The sequence below is a fragment of the Amphiura filiformis genome, chromosome 6, assembly GCF_039555335.1.
Source record: "Amphiura filiformis chromosome 6, Afil_fr2py, whole genome shotgun sequence".
NCBI lineage: Eukaryota > Metazoa > Echinodermata > Ophiuroidea > Amphilepidida > Amphiuridae > Amphiura > Amphiura filiformis.
This window is the reverse complement of record NC_092633.1, coordinates 24,637,915-24,658,772: the sequence shown is the minus strand read 5'-3', so window position 1 is coordinate 24,658,772 and position 20,858 is coordinate 24,637,915. Positions and strand designations below refer to the sequence as shown.

At 36.6% G+C, this 20,858-nt stretch overlaps 1 protein-coding gene across 1 annotated transcript; it reads left to right on the top strand.

Annotated features, from left to right (window-relative positions):
• The first annotated feature begins 263 nt into the window (after positions 1–263).
• On the top strand, positions 264–1,970 carry LOC140154428 (uncharacterized). Its single transcript, XM_072176993.1, has 2 exons — positions 264–284; positions 1,443–1,970. The coding sequence occupies exons 1-2, from the start codon at positions 264–266 to the stop codon at positions 1,968–1,970; spliced, it is 549 nt and encodes a 182-aa protein (XP_072033094.1).
• Positions 1,971–20,858: the final 18,888 nt, after the last annotated feature.

Below are 20,858 nucleotides of genomic sequence, written 5' to 3'. Positions count from 1 at the left end.
CTTAAAATAACAAATGATATAGTATGAAGTTTGAAAATGTCCCACATTGCTCAATAGCGAAGGACGTAGCAAACATTTGATCCCTATGAATAGGAAGTAGTCACGGCATTTTTATTCGAAACATTTAAACATGGTAAAAAAGTTTTTTATTACCTGTAGATGTTCAAATCAACGTTTATATTGTAATGATTTATTCCGAGTGTGGTATATGGATAATGCGTGATATCCAGATAATTAACATATAACACAGTGAACAATAAAACATGGAAGTAAAACGACAAACGGTTAGTACAATCACACACTTAAGAACACGGTTTATTCAGAGACTGCCGGTTTAATTATAAAGGTCATGTGTCTAAATATAAAGTAAAATAATCGTCAAACAGTGCAGCACAGAAAAAGTACGGATTGAGACCTGCCCTCATGTGCGCATGCTCAAAATGCTAGTCGACCAATGGGAGAGTGGCGACGCCCGCGGACGAGGTGCGTTACCAGGTCCCCATCATTCTGGTGGCGTCTCTTCCACCATATTATTATTATACGTACCACAAAAGGAGACGCAACAGCTATCACGAGAAGGGAACGCAAAGGACAGTTAATTAAGATATGCAATTAGCACTATAATTTGGTAATCAGAATACATCAATACAGAAAGAAAAGCAGGGATAAGTTGGTTTCTACAAATAGAATATGGCCTAAAATATGCAGAATCAGGATGCGCGCCCTGTGTAGTACTGTAAACAAGAGGTCCGCAATTCGTCGTCAAGCTGTCAATCATTCGTCCAGGTCAACAAACTATATCTGTGGTATTTGAATTCTTCTACACACTCGCTATGAATGATCAATGCAATTTTTGCTAAAGTTCAACACCATTTGCAAGATGCTGTGAACTACCAAATCGCAACAGTTTAAAATAGTTGCTAACCTTAAGCCAAGCAATCATGCGAACCATAACTGGTTAAAAAAGCAACATGGGGTATATATACTATGGTTCTCATTGCTTGGTTATGTTGTGGAGAAATTGATCTAATCGAGATAACCTTGGATTGGATGGTTCATGATTTTGTCCAGTAGGTTAATCTTTGTGCTGTCTTATTTTATGTCCATATTGTATCGACATTTTACTATATTTCGCTACAGTACTCGCCTGCTTGTGCATTGTTTAAAAGAAAATGTCTAATCTATACCAAAATTAACACTGTGTATTCACATGACATGCATTTTAACAAGTATATTTGAAAACGAAATGTTGAAATAACAATTTCCAAAAGATGATACAGGGACAATAATTAAGGCCTTGGAGGACTTTGAAATCAAGGCCTTGTCTTCTTACCCCAACCCCCACGGTTCTGTGGTACGTACCCTTGTTGATCGAGCTTCTTCAATTGTCACCAAGGAGGAGGACCTTGACCATGAACTCAACAGCATTCACAAATCTTTAGCGGTATGTGGCTACGATAAATGGACATTGGACACAGCTATATACCAATAAAACCAAGGCCAAACGGCATGTTCGCAATAGTGACTCTGACCAACAAGTCAAAGGTTGGGTTACCATCCCATATCTGGCCGGTGTTTCAGAAAGTCTGAGGCGTGTATTAAGATCCCATGGCATTGTAACCCATGTTAAGCCCCAGAACACTATACGTTCCCTTCTGGTAGCTCCCAAAGACAAGACCGACAAGTTGGACAAATCGGGAGCCGTCTATGGCCTCAAATGTTTAGACTGTTCTTCATCATATGTAGGGGAAAGTGCCAGACCATTAAGAACACGTATTAGCGAACATGAACGTCCCACTTCCCCAGTTGGTGAGCACATCACTAAGGATCACCATAGCATCGACTGGGATGGCGTACGCATTCTGGACCGTGAAGAAGACTGGTTCAGGAGAGGGGTCAGAGAAGCGATCCAAATTAGGAGAACTGGCAGCGACCTCAACAGAGACCGGGGGCGCCATGAAGTGGAATAATCTCTTCAGTGGCTAAAGAAGACCTGTAGATGCAGGGCGCAAGCTACCACAGCTCTGCAAATAGTAAGTCTTGTGACTGTTGTTTTAAATCAACTACTGTACTAGGGACAATACTTGTTTCATGGAAACACATCTTGTTTGTTGGTCGTACGACAGATCCAGGATCGAATGTAAAAGTCCAGATAATTTGATTATAGTTCAAAATTCATGTTCTTTTCTACCCGGATGAATGATAACCTTCACAAATCACGTCACGTGTGTTGACAGGTTTTGATGATAAGCATATAACTCACCTAACTGGAATGTTTTATGATATATCCTCTGGGAAATACGAAAGAGAGTAGTCACCTATTATATAGGGGTTCGTGTCAAAGATTGTCTGTCCTGACGGGATATTGAATAGTAATAGCACTTAAGTGTCTAGGAGCTTGTTACAATTCGTAAATGTAAGAAGAAAATAAATAACAGCACCTGTCGATGGCTTTATTGTTTACGCACTTTTTTACATATATTGTCTGGTCGTAGACAGATGCAGTTAACCTTGACGTGGGCGATGGTGACCAGCCTATTAAGAAAATTGCACTTCAACTTGCTAAGTTTTGTACAAGTTTTGGGTTAGTGACAGTACATCAGCTTATATAAACGATAATAGCTATTAAAGCCATAGTGTAACATTTGCTGAGGAGGCAAAATTCTGTTTTTTCACTTGTAAAGTACTTTATTAAACTAACATACCCTCCAAACATCAAGACTTCAGGGGCTGTAGTTTTGTCAAAATCCAAGGCAATTAGTGTCCATATCGCAATATATACGTCACTGTGCTTTTAATCTCTTTTTACTGACATTTAGGGTCGTAAAATACATTATAAACTAGGCCACTTGTAGCAGTGAGGGCCCTGCAGCTGTGAGATGACCCTGTTGACTGTTTGACATGTTTCTGTCACATTGAGGATTCTTTTTACAACTTTTATGACCAATTGGGCATACTCAAACGTTTGACTCCATATAACCTTTGACCTTGAGTGACCTCGGATTGATTTTGTTCATGTTCCCGTGATATGGTAAAAAAGTTTTTTTAGCCGAATGGATGACTTTTGACCTCGGATGATCTCGATTTTATTTTTTCGTGCTCCCTCATATGAAGGATTTAGCTCCTGTATAACCGTTGACCTCGGTTGACCTCGATTTTGTTTCGCACATAAATTCCCCTCGCATCAAGCCTTTCATGCACCAAGTTTAAGCCCGATCATACAAAGTTTAAAATTTTTACATTTGACCTCCGATGACCTTCAAAACCACACGGTAAACACGAAACGCCCCTTGCCGATTTAAATCCGAAATATAAGATCGATACGTCGAAGCACGGCGAAACGTTAAGCCGGGAAGACAGACAGAGCCACAAAACTTATTATTTTATTACATGTAGTATAGATTTATACGTGTAGGTAGTAAACAAGAAGTAAAAAGATTAAAACTTTCAACTGCACTCACCAGGTTATTTTCCCAAATATTTCAGAACCAACTGGTTCCTTCCAAAATAAACACCTCGCAGGGGTACGAACTATCTCCAGTTTACAATAGCTTGCTGACATCAGTGGCACCAACTGGCAACTCTAGTAGAAGATCTTCTAGAAACACTGATCTCAGCAGCATCTCACACACCATTATCCACTGAGAAAGGAACCAGTTGGTTCTGAAATATTTGGGAAAATAACCTGGTGAGTGCAGTTGAAAGTTTTAATCTTTTTACTTCTTAGTATAGATTTGTTTATCATGTTGATATTTGCATATAGTATTTTGTACTTTGTAGACAAGACATATTCCCTACCTTCGATAGGCCAGTCGTGGCCTTGGAAAATCCCATTAGATTTTAAAGTATGAGGTATTTGGTTCTAATTAATGCTCTAGTCGATAGCCAAATCAACATCTTGTCCACCAGCAAGTGTAAAATCACTGGCATTTGACCAAGATCCATTAATAAGGACTCAGTGGCTATTTTTGTGAGACGAGTAAAAAGTGCAGTTGCACAAAGTCAATTAAAATCAAAACATCATGAAAATCACATGTTTCGCAACTTCTTTACAGTCCCAGATAGCAACACTACGTTGGCCCAACGTTGGTCCAACGTGGGTGAACTGACCTTACTACGTTGGGCCAACGTTGCTTTTCGACGTTGGCCCAACGTGATTTTGGCCGGGCAGCCAACCACCACAACGTTGGGCCAACGTCGATCCAACTTTCACCCAACCGCAAAACAAATGTAATTTGCGACGTTGGGCCAACATCAAATCTTTGATGTTGGGCCAACGTTATTTGACCAACGTTGATCCAACCATTAGCCAACGTTGATCCAACCATTGGCAAACAAGCCCGATGAGAAAAAAACCGAAAAAAATCAGTTACTTGCGTATACTGTGCTTACTTTAAGAGCGTGTTTCTACAGAGCCAAATACCGTTTTGGAAACGGTATGGAACCGTTAATCACTCCTGTGGAAACAGCCTCCAACGCCTTTTTGCACCGCCTTTTCATCGCCAACGGAAACCTCGTTGGAGTAGGTTTTGCCGTTGACGAAGCGGGTAGATTTTCTGTGGAAACAGACCTAAGCGGTAACTTGCCGATTATTGAGCAAAATCAAACAAAATGGCTGTTAATCAACATGTTAATTGGACAGACGACATGACAAAAACGTTAATAACAGCCTGGGCAACATAACAAGTCCAAACTATTATGTAAAGCCACAATTTCTCCGTGATACGGAAAAACAGAAAAACTCACGGAATTCGGGGTTTGCTCACGGAAATTTGTAAATGCTACAAAATAGTGAAAAACTGTGTAAAATGTAAAACTTTTCTGTTGATTTGCAAAATATAACACAAAAAAGGATTATTTAGCAATAATCAACCATTAAACAATCCATTCTAGCATTAATTCTAGGCCTACGATGCAAGATTTTGGCCATACTACCGTAAAAGGTAAGACAAAATACACTTTTAAAACATGTTTGTCATTCAGATTAAACGGTATGAACACGCCAACGGCAAAAACCTGTCTGTGGAAACAGCAGGTTAAACGGTAAGATAACGGTAAGCTAGCGTTATCCATTTAGCGGTAACTTAGCGGTGCGCCTGTAGAAACACGCTCTAAGTCTTAAATTACCTGGCTCTCTATTTTACAACGAAGACAAATTAACTACCTTAAATTTACACAAGTCACTTACCTTAGTACCTACCGGGATTCGAACCAGGGACCTTCTGTTTATAAGCCTGATGCTCTACCAATTGAGCTAACTGGGATTACATATATGAATAAGTGTTTGAAGTTAATAAGCTATATTTTCATGACTAAACCTGTCAAAGTGCATCTTTTTAGGGATATTGATCAAATTTACTGTGAATATTGATAACATTTGCTATAAATGTTGATTTAAAAAAAAGAAATAATATAAAAATATAATTCTTATTGTTGATTTAATTCCAAAGCAATATTGTTATTACATGTATTATAATTACATACCTAGTAGGGTATAAGCATTATCATTATTATCATCATTATTATTATTATCATTTCATTATTATTCATTAGGCCTATTATTATTATTATTATTATTATTATTTTTATTATTATTATTATTATTATTATTATTATTATTATTATTATTATTATTATTATTATTATTATTTTAATTATTATTATTTTAATATTATTTAATATTATTATAAGTTTATCTAGTGGGGCTTTTATATTTTTATTTAATGTCACTCTTTAATACGCCTTAGTAGTAAACAGAAAATAATTATAAACATGATCATTTCCATGACTTGAACAACACTTGAACAACCATCGTTGGTCCAATGTTGGGATTCCAACCGTTTGTGCGACGGCATTGGCCCAACCTCCACATAACAACCGTCATTTTACGACTGGCTGGCTACGTTGGTGCAACGTTGGTATACCGACTATCATTTTAAGGTTGGCACAACAACGTTGGCCCAACGTTGGCATACCGACCGTCATTTTAAGGTTGGTTGGCTACGTTGGCTCGACGTTGGCATACCGACCATCATTTAAGGTTGGCAAACCAACGTTGGCCCAACGTTGTCATGCCGACCGTCATTTTAAGGTTGGCTGGCTACGTTGGCATACCGACCATAATATAAGGTTGCCATAACAACGTTGACCCAACGTTGGCCTGACGTTCCCATACCAACCATGACTAAAGGTTGGCATGTCAATGTTGGTCCAACGTTGGCTTGGCGTCGGCTTACCGACCGCGACCATGCCGACCATTGCCAACGTTGGGCCAACCTTGTCTTGCTATCTGGGGTAATTGAAAATATTAGTCTTCCACAAGGTCACCATTCTTCTGCGGATAGCAGCTCTTCTCAACACGGTATATATTCACACAGCGTATAATGAGAGGTCTGCCCTGCCTGTGTATGTCAACTTGTGCAACTATGCGTCTCGTAGGTTAATCAAGGTCTGCAGGAGGACATGCGCAAACCTTTGATTTCAGATATCCCCACAATAAATAAAATCCAGTTGTGTAAGATCCGGAGATCGTGGGGCCATTCAAAGTAATTTAAAGTAATCACACGAGTGACAAACAATTCTGCAAGATGTTCTGTCTGTAAAATGGTGGTCCCTGTGATTTTCATGCTCTTTGATTTTCATTGACTTTGCGCCAAACAAACGTGACGTTTTGCCAATTTAGGTGTTGTTACAGTTCTTGCATGAGATTCTGTAGACACAGTCTAAGGTTTGTGATATGTCCATTTGTCCTTGGAATGGACTAAAATATTGCGAATTGTTTTATGCGGTTTGAATTCCGTCGCAACATCATGCCTGTTAAAATGACGATCATAACAAAATAACATTTTCGACCAGCTGCGTCAACGGCAGCAACTTCAGGAAAGAAGAAGCAAGGTTGTCAGTCTGATGATGTAATATTATGATTTGATAGTATGAATTTCCATCAAACAGTTGTTATTGACAATCAAGATGAACCTAAATACAACACATTATTCATGTTGTTACAATAATTCTCGTTATAACATTTTCGTTTTTTCTTAACATTAACCGTTACATCCGCCGTACACAGTATTTCTTACAGTCTATAGTAATTTATATACAAATCAAAAGCCTGAAATATATAGTATATGAAGTTACCAGTCGAAAATTTTAAGAAACGTTATAAATCAGTATAAATTTGTATATTTTAAAACCTTTCTTAAACACATACTTTGATTAAGATTCATATTTTACACTATCGGAATAAAACCTCACATTACATGCGATATACGTCGACTGTGTAACATATAAACAACGAAATAAAACAAAACAGGTTAGATAGGATCACTTTAATCTGGAACTGATCGTTCCATTTGAATCCGTGATAAATGTGTCATGATGTCGATAGCTTTAGGATATCCATAGAAGCTTAAGCACAAATGTAACATTGTACTCAAATCCCCCTCGTGTTTTATCGATAATTCCATGATGGATAACATACTTTTATACCTATTTAAACTGACAGTAGTGGAGGCTATAGATGTAATGTGTTTTCTGTTTTCCACGTTTTCCTACGTCAAAGAGTAAAAGTACACGATATGCACACCTAAAGTATCATCTTGATTTAATATGTAAATAGGAAAGCAGTAATTTGATACGTTGCAAACATTGCACAATCTCAAATAATTCACCAGTCACGTTAATAATGGAAATATTAAGCACCGAGTAAACCATCCACCAATGTCTGGATATGCTTCGTAATCACATACGGTATTGGATTCATTGAATTGTGATAGACATGACGGTATAGTAATTGATTCAACATACCCGAACATACATTATCCTGAACGTATTGGTTCAATGTAAAATATTCAAATAATTTAAATTGCCCTGCACATTGCTAAAGTCCTAAATATCGTTCGTCTTACTGGAACAAAAAACAAACAAACAAACAAACAAACAAACAAAAAAAGCAAAAAGAGAGCCTTTAAAAGAAAGGGTACAAAAAGATTTAGTGTTATAGGGGTATATACATATAATGTATAGTCGAGATGTTGGTTACCAAACAATGACCAAATAATAGCCCAACGTTAGCCCAACAATAGCTCAACGATGGCCCCACGATGCAGTAGTGTTGGGCCAACGAAGGCCTGTTGGACAAGGAGATGTTGACCCAACATAATTGGTTGTCAACATTGGGCAATGTACTTTGATTCATTAATGAATGTGTTGGCCCAATTGGGTATCTGTCTGTCCGGCTATGCGTTTTGCGTCCGGGGTCGTGGAGAGGTGAAATTTTAAACTTTGTCCGATTAATAGGCATAAACTTGTTACAAGTAATATTCGATATAAGGGAAATATAACGTGCGAAAACGTATAAAAACAGGGGTCTCGCAGCAATATAAAAGATACATAAAAACTTAAAAATAGAAAATACAATGAAAAAGAGCAAATGCAAACACACATAGACTTGAACAAGTGAGTTTCAAGTCTAGACTTTGATTTAATGTGTTATATAAAACGATTTGTAACCTTAATTGTTTTGTTTGTCTCACTATAATTGAGTATTGAGTAGAATCTTACTGCAGGCATGTTCCTCGGCTCACACAATACATTGATTAACGTTCCCTTAGATTGCAATTTACAGTGCTCGCATTTCCAGCGTTATTTTGGTCATTTGCCTGCCTGCTATCTAGCGCAAGACAATTCGCTATGGTTGTCGATTTAATATGAGCTTGCAGGCTTTGTCACGCCATTTGCTAGTCTTGACTTTGCAAAAACAATGTTAACCTAAATGATACAAAACATAACTTTAAGGATACGGAATGATATAATTTTCACCAATACGCTTTCTTTTATCTGCAAATGTATGAAGTACATAAATATGTTCATCACCTCAGGGACTCAGAATTAAGAAACTTTTTGAAAATGAAGACCTAATTGAAGCGATTTGGTGGAAAATTTGGGCACTATTAGTGTGTAAAATTTTAATTTGAAAAAGCCGAAAATTTGTGAAATGACGGTCCGTGAAGCCTTTCGTGAACAAGTTTTCCCTGCAGTTGTTGGCCTATAAATTGTGTTAAACACAAATTGGTAAATGTCGAAAGCAGAAGCAAAAATGGCTGCTTGTTTATCCACTACGCAGGGGGTGTCTGAGGGGGATGTGCCCCCTGATAATTAAGAAACTTTTGCAAAATGAAGGCCTAATTGAAGCGATTTGGTGGACCATTTTGGCACTATTAGTGTGTAAAATTTTAATTTGAAAAAGCCGAAAATTGGTGAAATAACGGTCCATGAAGCCTTTTGTGAACAAGAGTTTTCCCTGCTGCAGAAGTTGGAAAAAATTGCAAAATGAAGGTCCGATTGAAGCCATTTAGTGCATAATTTTTACACCATTTAAATCATTGCTTTAAACAGGAAAAAAAGGACCCGAACTCAATTTGCACAAAACCTTTACCTACGTTGCCGGGGTAGGGTCCGGGGGTAGGGTGTGACGATGTGGAGAGGTGTTGGTGTTAACATGTAGGCCCTATATCCATGTCAATTAACAATTAAAACCTTTACGTACGTATGTTGCCAGGATAGAGGTGTGATGATTGGGGGGGGGGGTGTTAACATATATCAACACATTTACGTACGTTGCCAGCCAATACCGGGTATAGGGGTGAGAAAAATAAATGTGTGTGTGGGTAGTTAAGGCATCTATAGGCCTATGATAATTGTGTTAATATGGCCCCTATGCCTTGCTCAACTCCCTCCTCTCCTCTTCCTCCTCTCCCCCTTTCTCTCTCTCTCTCTTTCACTTTCTTTGCCTTTTCTCCCCCATTTTTATTTTTTTCGACAAACCCAAGGGGGGTGTTTCACACCCGTAACACCCCCCCCCCTGCGTACGCCAATGCAACGATCTAAAACAAAACAGGTTATCTGGAACTGATCGTTCCATTTGAATCCGTGATAAATGTGTCATGATGTCGATAGCTTTAGGATATCCATAGAAGCTTAAGCACAAATGTAACTTTGTACTCAAATCCCCCTCGTGTTTTATCGATAATTCCATGATGGATAACATACTTTTATACCTATTTAAACTGACAGTAGTTGAGGCTATAGATGTAATGTGTTTTCTGTTTTTCACGTTTTCCTACATCAAAGAGTAAAAGTACACGATGTGCACACCTAGAGTATCATCTTGATTTAATATGTAAATAGGAAAGCAGTAATTTGATATGTTGCAAATATTGCACAATCTCAAATAATTCACCAGTCACGTTAATAATGGAAATATTAAGCACCGAGTAAACCATCCACCAATGTCTGAATATGCTCCGTAATCGCATTCGGTATTGGATTCATTGAATTGTTTGCTATATGACGGTATAGTAATTGATTCAACATACCCGAACATACATCATCCTGAACGTATTGGTTTGATGTAAAATATTTAAATAATTTAAATTGCCTTGCACATTGCTAAAGTTCTAAATATCGTTCGTCTTACTGGAACAAAAAACAACAACAACAAAACAAAAAACAAACAAACAATCAAACAAAAAAGCAAAAAGAGAGCCATTAAAAGAAAGGATACAAAAAGATTTAGTTTTATAGAGGTATATACATGTAATGTATAGTCGAGATGTTAGTTACCAAACAATGACCAATAATAGCCCAGCGTTGGTCCGGCAGCGTTGGGCCAATTGTTGGATAAACATTAGCCCCCAAATGGCTCAACGATGGCCCCACGATGTAGTAGTGTTGGGCCAACCATACTGCAGTTACTGTCCGTTTTCCTATACACAATACACAGTGCTCTCACCATTGACGCGTGACCCCTACAAATGATCTACGTTGGAAGAATGGGCACTTGCCTAGTTAACATCACTGTGTGAAAATTAACCAGCCAATATGTTAGCTATTCTCCAAACTTCTAGCAAATATATTTCTCTAACATGACCTAAAATTACAGCTAGGTTAGATGTTCAGAAATAGTCGCACTTTTGTAAAATATGAGTGAGGGCAAGGCATAGCTAGCCAACTCCCCGTGTTAATTGAATGGAGATTTGACCGAAAATATTGGTATCGGACCGCTCACTTCTGAAGGATGCCACAAAAACGGTACAAGCTACATTTTAACTATTCTCTGGCAATCATCATGATGAGTTTCTTATATAGTATGCCGAAATTGGGTACTGTAGGTGATTGACAAATGGTCGCACTTTTCTGATAAATAAGTGACAGTGAACATGAAATATCAGCGCCCATAAACCCAAGTTAGTAGCTAGTTAGTGGAGGCCGTCACGGGACTGATTATTGATTATTGAAGTGCCTTATTAATAGATACGCACGATTTAGGGCAAGAAAAACAAACCGGGACACTTTTGGAGACATCATCATCATCATCATCATCATCATCATCATCATCATCATCATCATCATCATCATCATCATCATCATCATCATCATCGACATCATTATCATCATCACTTTCTACATTTTTTCTAAACAACATAGGGCCTACCGTTTTAATAAGATTTTTTTCTTGAAATGCATGTAACTATAATTATTGTTTAGAGCGTGATGAAATAAAACATCACGATTTTCATCACAAAACAAATATAATGCATAAGAAACCGTTTGTTTTAGAGCGTGATGATGAAATAAAACATCACGATTTTCATCCCGAAACAAAGTAATACATAAGAAATCAATTTTTCGTGAGTGATGAAATAAAACATCAAAATTGTCATCACGAAACAAAGTAATACATGAGAAATCGTTTGTTTTAAAGCGTGATGAAATAAAACATCACGATTTTCATCACAAAACAAAGTAATAGGCCTACAAAAGAAATACATTTTTCAAGAGTGATTGAATAAAACATCACGATTTTCATCACGGAACAAAGTAATACATAAGACATCGTTTGTTTGATTGCAATCAACCGCGACAGTTCGTCTCACACACATAACAATGCACTGCGATCCAATAGGTTGATGACAACATTTGATTGAATGGACTGCACTGCGCCATGATTACGTGCACCGGTTCAAATCCTTTGTTTGGAGCCAATCAATAATTTCACGTACAGCCTCTATGCAAATTAGAGTTTACACACGCTGCAGCTGGGGTAATCGACCGAAGCTTGTTGCCGTTAGTGATCGAATGCATGAGCTTATTTGCTTTACTGAATCGATTTACTGGATTAATTTCCTGTTAACTGGGTTTAATGCCACAAAGGTCGAATCGCCTTTGCCATGGACCATGACTGCATCATGCGAAGGCCTATTGGACAAGGAGATGTTGACCCAACATTGGTTGTCAACATTGGGCAATGTACTTTGATTCATTAATGAATCAAAGTACATTCCGGCCCAATGTTGGCCCAATTGGGTATCTGTCTGTCCGGCTATGCGTTTTGCCTCCGGGGTCGTGGAGAGGTGAAATTTAAAACTTTGTCCGATTAGGCTTAAACTTAAAGTAATCTTCAATATAAGGGAAATATAACGTGCGAAAACGTATAAAAACAGGGGTCTCGTCTAGCAATATAAAAGATACATAAAAACTTAAAACTAGAAAATACAATGAAAAAGAGCAAATGCAAACACACATAGACTTGAACAAGTGAGTTTCAAGTGTAGACTTTGATTTAATTTGTTATATAAAACTATTTGTAACCTTAATTGTCTTGTTTGTCTCACTATAATTGAGTATTGAGTAGAATCTTACTGCAGGCATGTTCCTCGGCTTACACAATACATTGATTAACGTTCCCTTAGATTGTAATTTATAGTGCTCGCATTTCCAGCGTTATTTTGGTCATTTGCCTGCCTGCTATCTAGCGCAAGACAATTCACTATGGTTGTCGATTTAATATGAGCTTGCAGGCTTTGTCGCGCCCTTTGTTAATCTTGACTTTGCAAAAACAATGTTAACCTAAATGATACAAAACAGAACTTTAAGGATACGGAATGATATTATTTTCACCAATGCCGCTTTCTTTTATCTGCAAATGTATGAAGTACAAATATGTACATCACCTCAGGGACTCATATGAGTTTTGCCCCTAGCTACAAAGGACGTTTAAACCACTTTGTGCTGTACCTAGGATTGTTTTGTTTAATTATAGTAAATCAGAAGCATATCTGTAACAAAAGATAACCCATTATCTCTCCTGCTTCAACAGCTCTAATAAGTAAGCCTCACGGCCTCCCAAAATACACTGCCCAACGTCCTTGCAACATTGAAAAGAGAATAACCAATTCGTCTTTTGCCAGGTGTGGAGCATTGACAATCACCAAGTTCGCGAAGCCATACAAAATCAGCAACCAATTATTCCTATTTTACATAATACCACAATTTTTCTGATAATAAATTATCCGATTATTGTAAGCTTTCCAAAATGAATTGCATTTAGAAAAAGATTGAGTGCATGAATGTGGTAAAAAATTAAAACACTTTCAACAAAGGTTTTATTTTGCCTTAGAATAACTACTAGTAATTACTATTAATCCTTGGACCTGTAGGCCTACATTTCAGATGCACCATGAATATTCTTCATACTATAATTATTATTATGCAGTTTAGTTAGGATATATCGAAAGGTTTGGCTACAAAATGATACTCTTATAAATACATCTATTCAATTTCCACCTCGATACACATGAGTACACAAATTTGCCCAAGCACAGGAAGTCTAGCAATGCATTGCCTCTACACAGTCTGTGTTTACACTGCACGGTTGACTACATAGCATCATAAGAGCTGTGTGAGATACTTGCTGGTGACTAATGGAAAATACGCCATATTTGATTGGCTTTGTCAAAACCCCGATAGTTTCCTTTTTATATCGAACGAAAACTAACACTTCCCGCTAAAAATCCTTCTTTTCATACGTCAACAGATGATGAAATTCAATATTTATAGCAAGGCGAATGTAGTTAATCTGTTGAAAATGGCCTGTTCACGCACAATTTTTGACCAAGAAGTAGGTTTTTAAAGTCAAAACCCCGGTTGATCCTTACAGTATTTTGCAAATTTTATGTCATTTAATGAAAGAGCAATGTCCATATACTAGATGAGCAATGAGCAATTATCTTTAAATTGCAAATCTTGTGCAAAAAGTTAGCTTGTTCGCCTGTTTTGTCATACGGTTGTTAATTCAATAAACAATGACTTTGCTTAAAGAGCGCCTAAAAAATTCATATGGACCGGGTTGTCCATATTAAGCCCTACCTGAATCTGATTTGAGGACAGATTATGATAAATGATCCCTTGGCCTTAAGGGGACTCGATCTTTTGTGCGTAATTATAGAGGGCCAGGGGATTCACTCTATCATTAAAAAAATTATTTGAAGAAGTCCAAGAGCCCTAGGAATAAAAAATGTAGTGTAATTCACGCCAGATACAATTTCTTTATACGACAAAAATTAATTTTTGTAATCGATCAAAAAACAAACGTTTTATATCAATTTTAAATTTAGCCTGAATCCGTAAATATGGTACCTCTCGTCCTTTTTAGGGTCAAGGCTATTTGTACCATTATGCAGCGAACCATTGTTGAAGCTATTTCACATGTACAAAACATTCTAGAGAAAGAATGAGGACATATAGTGTTGAAATATCTTTTGTTGATTTCGAATAATAATGTCATGAAGTCGTAAATTTTAAGGTCAAATTCCTAAAACCAAAACAAAACATTGCGACGCAGATAATTCCCGACTTACGCAATTTCATCATCACATCAGTGTCTTTATTATTTGTTTGAAAAACGACTAATCCATCTTTACAAAACGCGTCTTTTTTAGTAAACAAAAGGCTAAAGATGGCATTATGAGATTTATCTTTTATCATTACACTCATCCGCTCAACTGCCACGGTGGCCGAGCGGTAAAGCGCTAGACGCGTAATCGAAGGAAGTTTAGAATCGCTGGTTCGAGTCCCAACAAAGCCTGTGGAAACATTTTTTTCTTCAAAATTCATGATCGCATTCCGAAATGAGTCACTTGTCGGTAAATCATGTATCGTATCCTTAAAGGCGTAAAACAAAAAGCATACAAGCTGCACATTTACAGCTCAGATGAAGCTTTAATTCATGTTCATGTGACATAGTTGTTTGTGCTTGTATTGCAGAGGAAAGGGGTTCAAAATCAATCAACAATTTTAATATCTATAATCTTGACATTTAAATAACCATGGCAATATACAGGGTGTCCCAGAATGATATATACCGGTAAGGTTTAATTTGTTAGGTATGAAGAGCATTAATATTGGTGGTATTGTTTTAAATTCTAAGATCTACATAATTATATTTAGCTTTCCTTGGAACTTTAGATTTTAGAAATTAGACGTTTCTAATAGAAGTTAACTGATATTGCGTAAAAATGGTGAATTCTAGCTTTGACAAAACAACGTATTTTGAAAACCAGTAAAATTAATCCTTGTGTGGAATTAAGCATTTGTTACGCTTAAGTGACCGTATGGCGGCAGTGTTGAAGATAATTATTGCGATGTGTGAGTTTCATCATTTTAGATACCGGCAAAGAAAGTATAAAGAATGTTTGTCCTTATGTTGTAGCATCCCTGCTTATATCCACAGTATATTGGGAAACCCACGGCTACGTAAGATAAAAATTGACTGTGAAGGATCCTTGAGGAATTTATATTCTCTGTAATAATGACATTTTTGGGTAAAAATCACAAAAAAAATATGTTTTTAACCTAAATATCTGAAGTCATATTGAAATATTTCACTTAATCCCATGTCAAGAATTATTCAGCGCAGTAAGTTCTACATCTGTGCTAAACTTGGTGTATTTCCTATAAATGAATGTAGGATTTCTCCAATATATTGCACAGTATGGCTGTAACGATGCTGATAAAGCATCCATGTGTTACGATGCCTGTAAATTACACAAATGTAGTTTTCGTCCATTTTCAGTAATATCGATGTCACGCCAAAACGAATCAACCCTTTTCCATGAAAGTCATGGAATAAGTAGAGGACATGTGTGCCATTGTATTTCACTTATCAAAATTATATACACGATATAGATCATTCTGAGACACCCAGGGGCGTAGCCAGCTTTTTCCAGTCGGGGGGGGGTTGGTGGCAAACAAAATACAATTTCGGGGACACAGACGAAAAAAATTACCGTTGCATCATACAATACATAGAGACTGTATGTTTTCGAGCTTCCAAAAAAGGCTTTATTGAGACGATATACGCGCGTAGGGCGAAAAAATTCGGTATTTTATACTATCTCCACCCATTATCAGGATGGAAATGGCTTTATTTTTACAATGAGCGAGCGTAGCGCGCAAAAAACTAGTATTTTACACTATTTTGGCCATTATCAGGCTGGATTTTGGTAGAAAAGGGGCCTGCCCTCCTGATTTTCTCTTTCATTTTAATAAGTGTTCATAAGTGTTAGGGGTAAAAGTTTGGAGGGGGTGAATAATTAATCGACCTGAATAATTAAGCGAAGCTGTCAATCTATACACATGCGACATTAAAAAACAATAGCCCTCAAAAACAATAGCCAGAAGAAAGAATAACCATCAAGGTTGCCACGCAGGGCTACAAAGAAACAATAGTGATCGAGCTTAAACTATGAATGGCAAAATATGGTTCTGAATCAAGTGGACGATGGAGTAGTCTACATCCCTGTACATAAAAGAAGGGTCCACAAATAATTTTTCCCTTAGGCACCATGGTCCAGGCATAGCAGGCGCTCAATTTTATTAGCGGAAGTATTTAAATGTGTGAAATGTTAGAAGGGGCGTATAGGCATCTGACGAAGATTGCCATGTTTTATTAGGGACGCACCATTTGACTTGGGTTAGGTATTGGCCAGGATTTATTGTAAAAAATCTCATAAATTATTGTGTATACAATTAGTTCTTTGTCGCTACATTTGTTTGGTCTGTTTTTTTTGTTTGTTTTTTTTTTGGGGGGGGGATGGGGATGTGTTTGCTAATGTAATAGTTTTTTCACAAACTTCCAGCCCCCCTGTTGTTATTCCACTATAGATTCCGTATAGCAGGCTCGGAAAAAGGTTAATAAGAAGCATTTGTCCTCGACCATTGGTTATCGACCATTGTCCGAAATAGAGAATAGAAGAAGTATTATTGATCTCTGACTAATTGCCCATTAGAACAACATCATTTGTCAATTAGAACTACATTGTACGTCAATGAGCCCTTAAATTGAATTTAGCACCTGGAAGGAAAAGAAATAGAGCTTACTTCAAATGAACGTGAAATGATCTCGTCTCCTGGCATTGTAGGCCATCACTTTAAGACGAACAAAACAAGAAAACAAATTATAATGGAACTTTTTATTACAAACTCAGAAAATTGTAAAAAGTAAGGCTAGTTATGGCAATGTCATGTTAATATTTTTTTGATTCGATACTGTCTTTCCTTTATCAATTATATCAACAAATAGAAACAACCAATTTGTAATGCATTCACACCTGTGGCACTAGTCCAAAATGTGATTTCTAGTTAAAAATATAGGTCTACAAACATACGATTTTGTAAGGCAAGGTTAGAAACCAAAATAATTTTTCATCTTAATTAGCAAGTTCACATCCCTCATAATGTTTCACAAGAATAACTAATAATTACCATATAACTACATGAATTCAACTTCTCATTTAAATATTCTGACCTGGCCATCATGGGAATTACAGGCGACGGTCTTATTGTGTATCTAAAACGTGTGCGAAGGGTGGCCCCACAATTGCGCCAAGTTACTTGGTGGTTTATGGTAAATCCAAAGGGGCGATGTTTTTCGTCGGATACGAATGGTCTTATAACACAGACATTATATTATATGCTTAAACGCGATATGCGTCTACCAGTGGCGGATTTAAAGAAAAGAGCCCTGTCAGCAAAATAGCCCAGGGCCATATGCAGTCATGGACAAAAGTTTGGAATATTTTTTATTTTTTTGGATAACCCTGTTTTTAACGCGGCTGTGTACTCTAGCCATTGTTTCTTTCTCAAAATTGAGTTTTTATGATATGTTTGTACCTTGTTATGTTTTTTATAAATACAAGGAATGAAAATCCAGATTTGTAAACTCCAACTGCAATATTTTAAGGATTTTATTTCACTATTCCACTCGTGTTTGAAATTGAAAAGGAAAGAAAATCTTTGTTGTACCAGCAAGGTACACGCGCGCAACAACTCATCGCGTTGCGTATCGCGCAATTTGTTAACGCACAAATACGCGACGCATACGCAACGCTTATCTGCATGCGAGGCGAATCTTATGGAAACACCACGGAGGCACTGATTTCACAAAAACCTAGTGGTCAAATGGCTCCGTTTTAGCTGATAAAATGTGGGTTGATTCAAGTTCTTTCCCCCGAGTTAAATATCAAGCTATGACTGGATTTCGCTCAAACTTCTCAAGGCGCTGTGGATTTACCCGATGTTTACGTAATATAAGTTACAAAAACGAAAACTGTCGCATTCTCCTGTGAGATTCGATGAAAGTGCAAAATGTGACCACTTTAAACTTCAACGGCCATTATTTCAATGTTCATTTTCTCGGTAAAATGACGATTTAGGTACACGATAACTCAATAAATACAGCATCTACAGGTAAGCAAATATGATCATCGTAAAAAGCATGATCGACTCAAGAAACGGTTTTCTCATTTTTTTATATTTTGGTCCATTTCCGATTTTGGGCATCATTTTGTGCAAATAGGCGTTTTTGAATTTTAAAAAGTTCATTTTGATGCCTTATATGGTCAATATCTCAAAAAATAAGGCCAATATCAAAAAATAAAAAACCGTTTTTGGAATGGAGCCTCAAGATTGAGCTAAAAACAAAATAAAATATTTTGGAAAGAGTGTTTTTTGTTATGATGTACCTAACAAATATTGCCAAAAACTCACTTTTTTGTGATTTTCTTCAAAATTGTTGTTTTTACCCCAAATCTGTATTTATATTAAGATTTATCGATGTCTTGCCTTCATAAAAATGTATACTTTTATATGTTTTGCGCGAATAATTATTAAGTTATTGCACTTTTACTACATGCATGTCTGAGAGTACACAGCCACCTTAAGTGCAAAATATAATCTGCACTTTCAACTGTGGCCGAATTATGTCACTTACATATATAGAATTTCTTCAGGCATGGTAATAATGCCAATAGATCATGTATTATTATAAAAGAAAAAAAATCGTTTTCCTTTTCTCTATTTTATAAACAGACTGTCGGGAACAATATAATCAATACAAGACGTATATGTATTATTAAAAGGAAGATATGTTTCCTATTGTTTTATTTATAAAGGAACTGTCCACACTTCCAGTTACGTTACTGCATGCATTGTCCCTGCAAATATGTTTACTTTTAACCTTTTGTTAGGCATTGCTCATACAGGTATGAATCAATTGACACCTTTATCAAAAACTTCAATGTCTTGCCAAACCTTTTGAATTGAAACTGTCACGAAAACGCAAATAATATATTTAGTTTCAGTCAATATCAGGCGCCGCTTGGTACCGCAGGATGGTAAAGGCTCTGGTGGGACGCGGAATTTAATGAGAACATCTGTTCTTAACCGGAATTAACGTATTGGATTTGCTATTTACTCATACGCAAGATGGTAGATGTATTGAATCCCATACGACAAGTCCACTAGTCGAAGACTTTCCATGATTTATAGTCCCGTAATACTTGCATCCCAATGGATTTTATACTGCATGCGATGTCACTCATATTCCATTGCCAACTTCTGTACGGAATTGAGCTGACTCTGTCATATAACTTACTTTTATCTCGTTATAGGAAGTAAATCAAATAACAATATAATTTTTACAGAGTTAACGGGAACGTATGACATATTATTTGTATTCTTTGGATATTCTCGATTGATCAGGACAGGCAGCAATTATTACTTTACTTTATCAAAATATTATATGTAGTGTGCGTCTATATGCAATGTTATGGATAATATTATGACAAAGTCTTCGGAAACGTATTAAATTGTGAAAGCTATATCAGATAATTTCAATCGTCTGGACTATAGCTAAATTTTATATTGTACAAGCAATTCAAATTCCTATTATGATATTGAGACGACAACGTGGAGATAATAAGTAATACTTTTGACAAATCATTTTATAATGCTACAGGAATCATTTACTGAGAAACCGACAGATACATTTTCATCGGCTGCAGTTATCTCGCATCTTTCTTATAGAATTGGAATGCATTACATGTTTTAAATCACTTCGAAAAACCTTACAATACATTCATGTGGCTTTTTTCCCATTAAAATGCAAATTCTGAAATGTTTGATTCCCAATCAAGTATATGCCGGGAGTCGTTGAAAGGATTCAAAATAATATAAATACGATTCAATACATTGATATACAAATTATGAAACCACTATCATTTTCCGGATAAGCTTTCTGTTTTTTCAAATTACTTTATGAACATGATGAGAATGGGGCAAAATGGAATTATAATAAATTGAGAGATTTAACAAAATCAGCATTCAGCGGGGATTGTATCCTGGGCCTCACGATTACCGGCAAAAGTGTTACAATTACAACTGCGCCATTGAGTTCAATGATAGCTAGTATACGGGTAATGACTGCCATTGTTTTCAAATAGATAGATATTATTAAACATACATTCAATGTATTTGCAATTAATTTCACACTGCATATCTGTTTGAATTAACAACATTTCGTGCTATACATATTCAATCATTTTGTTGTTTCTCTATCACTCGGAGTTATTTTTACACACATTTGGTATCATACTTCAGCTAACGATATTCTCCAAATGTCCATATCAGTTTCATCGTATTAATCAAGTATATGCTAATATGACCAAGCAATCAAGTGG

What these genes read in the sequence shown, in the direction of transcription:
- LOC140154428 (XM_072176993.1), top strand. Translation starts at nt 264, where the DNA reads ATGGAAGTAAAACGACAAACG. An exon ending in TGGAAGTAAAACGACAAACG is followed by an intron (nt 285 to 1,442) that starts GTTAGTACAATC and finishes ACAAATCTTTAG; the next exon opens with CGGTATGTGGCTACGATAAA.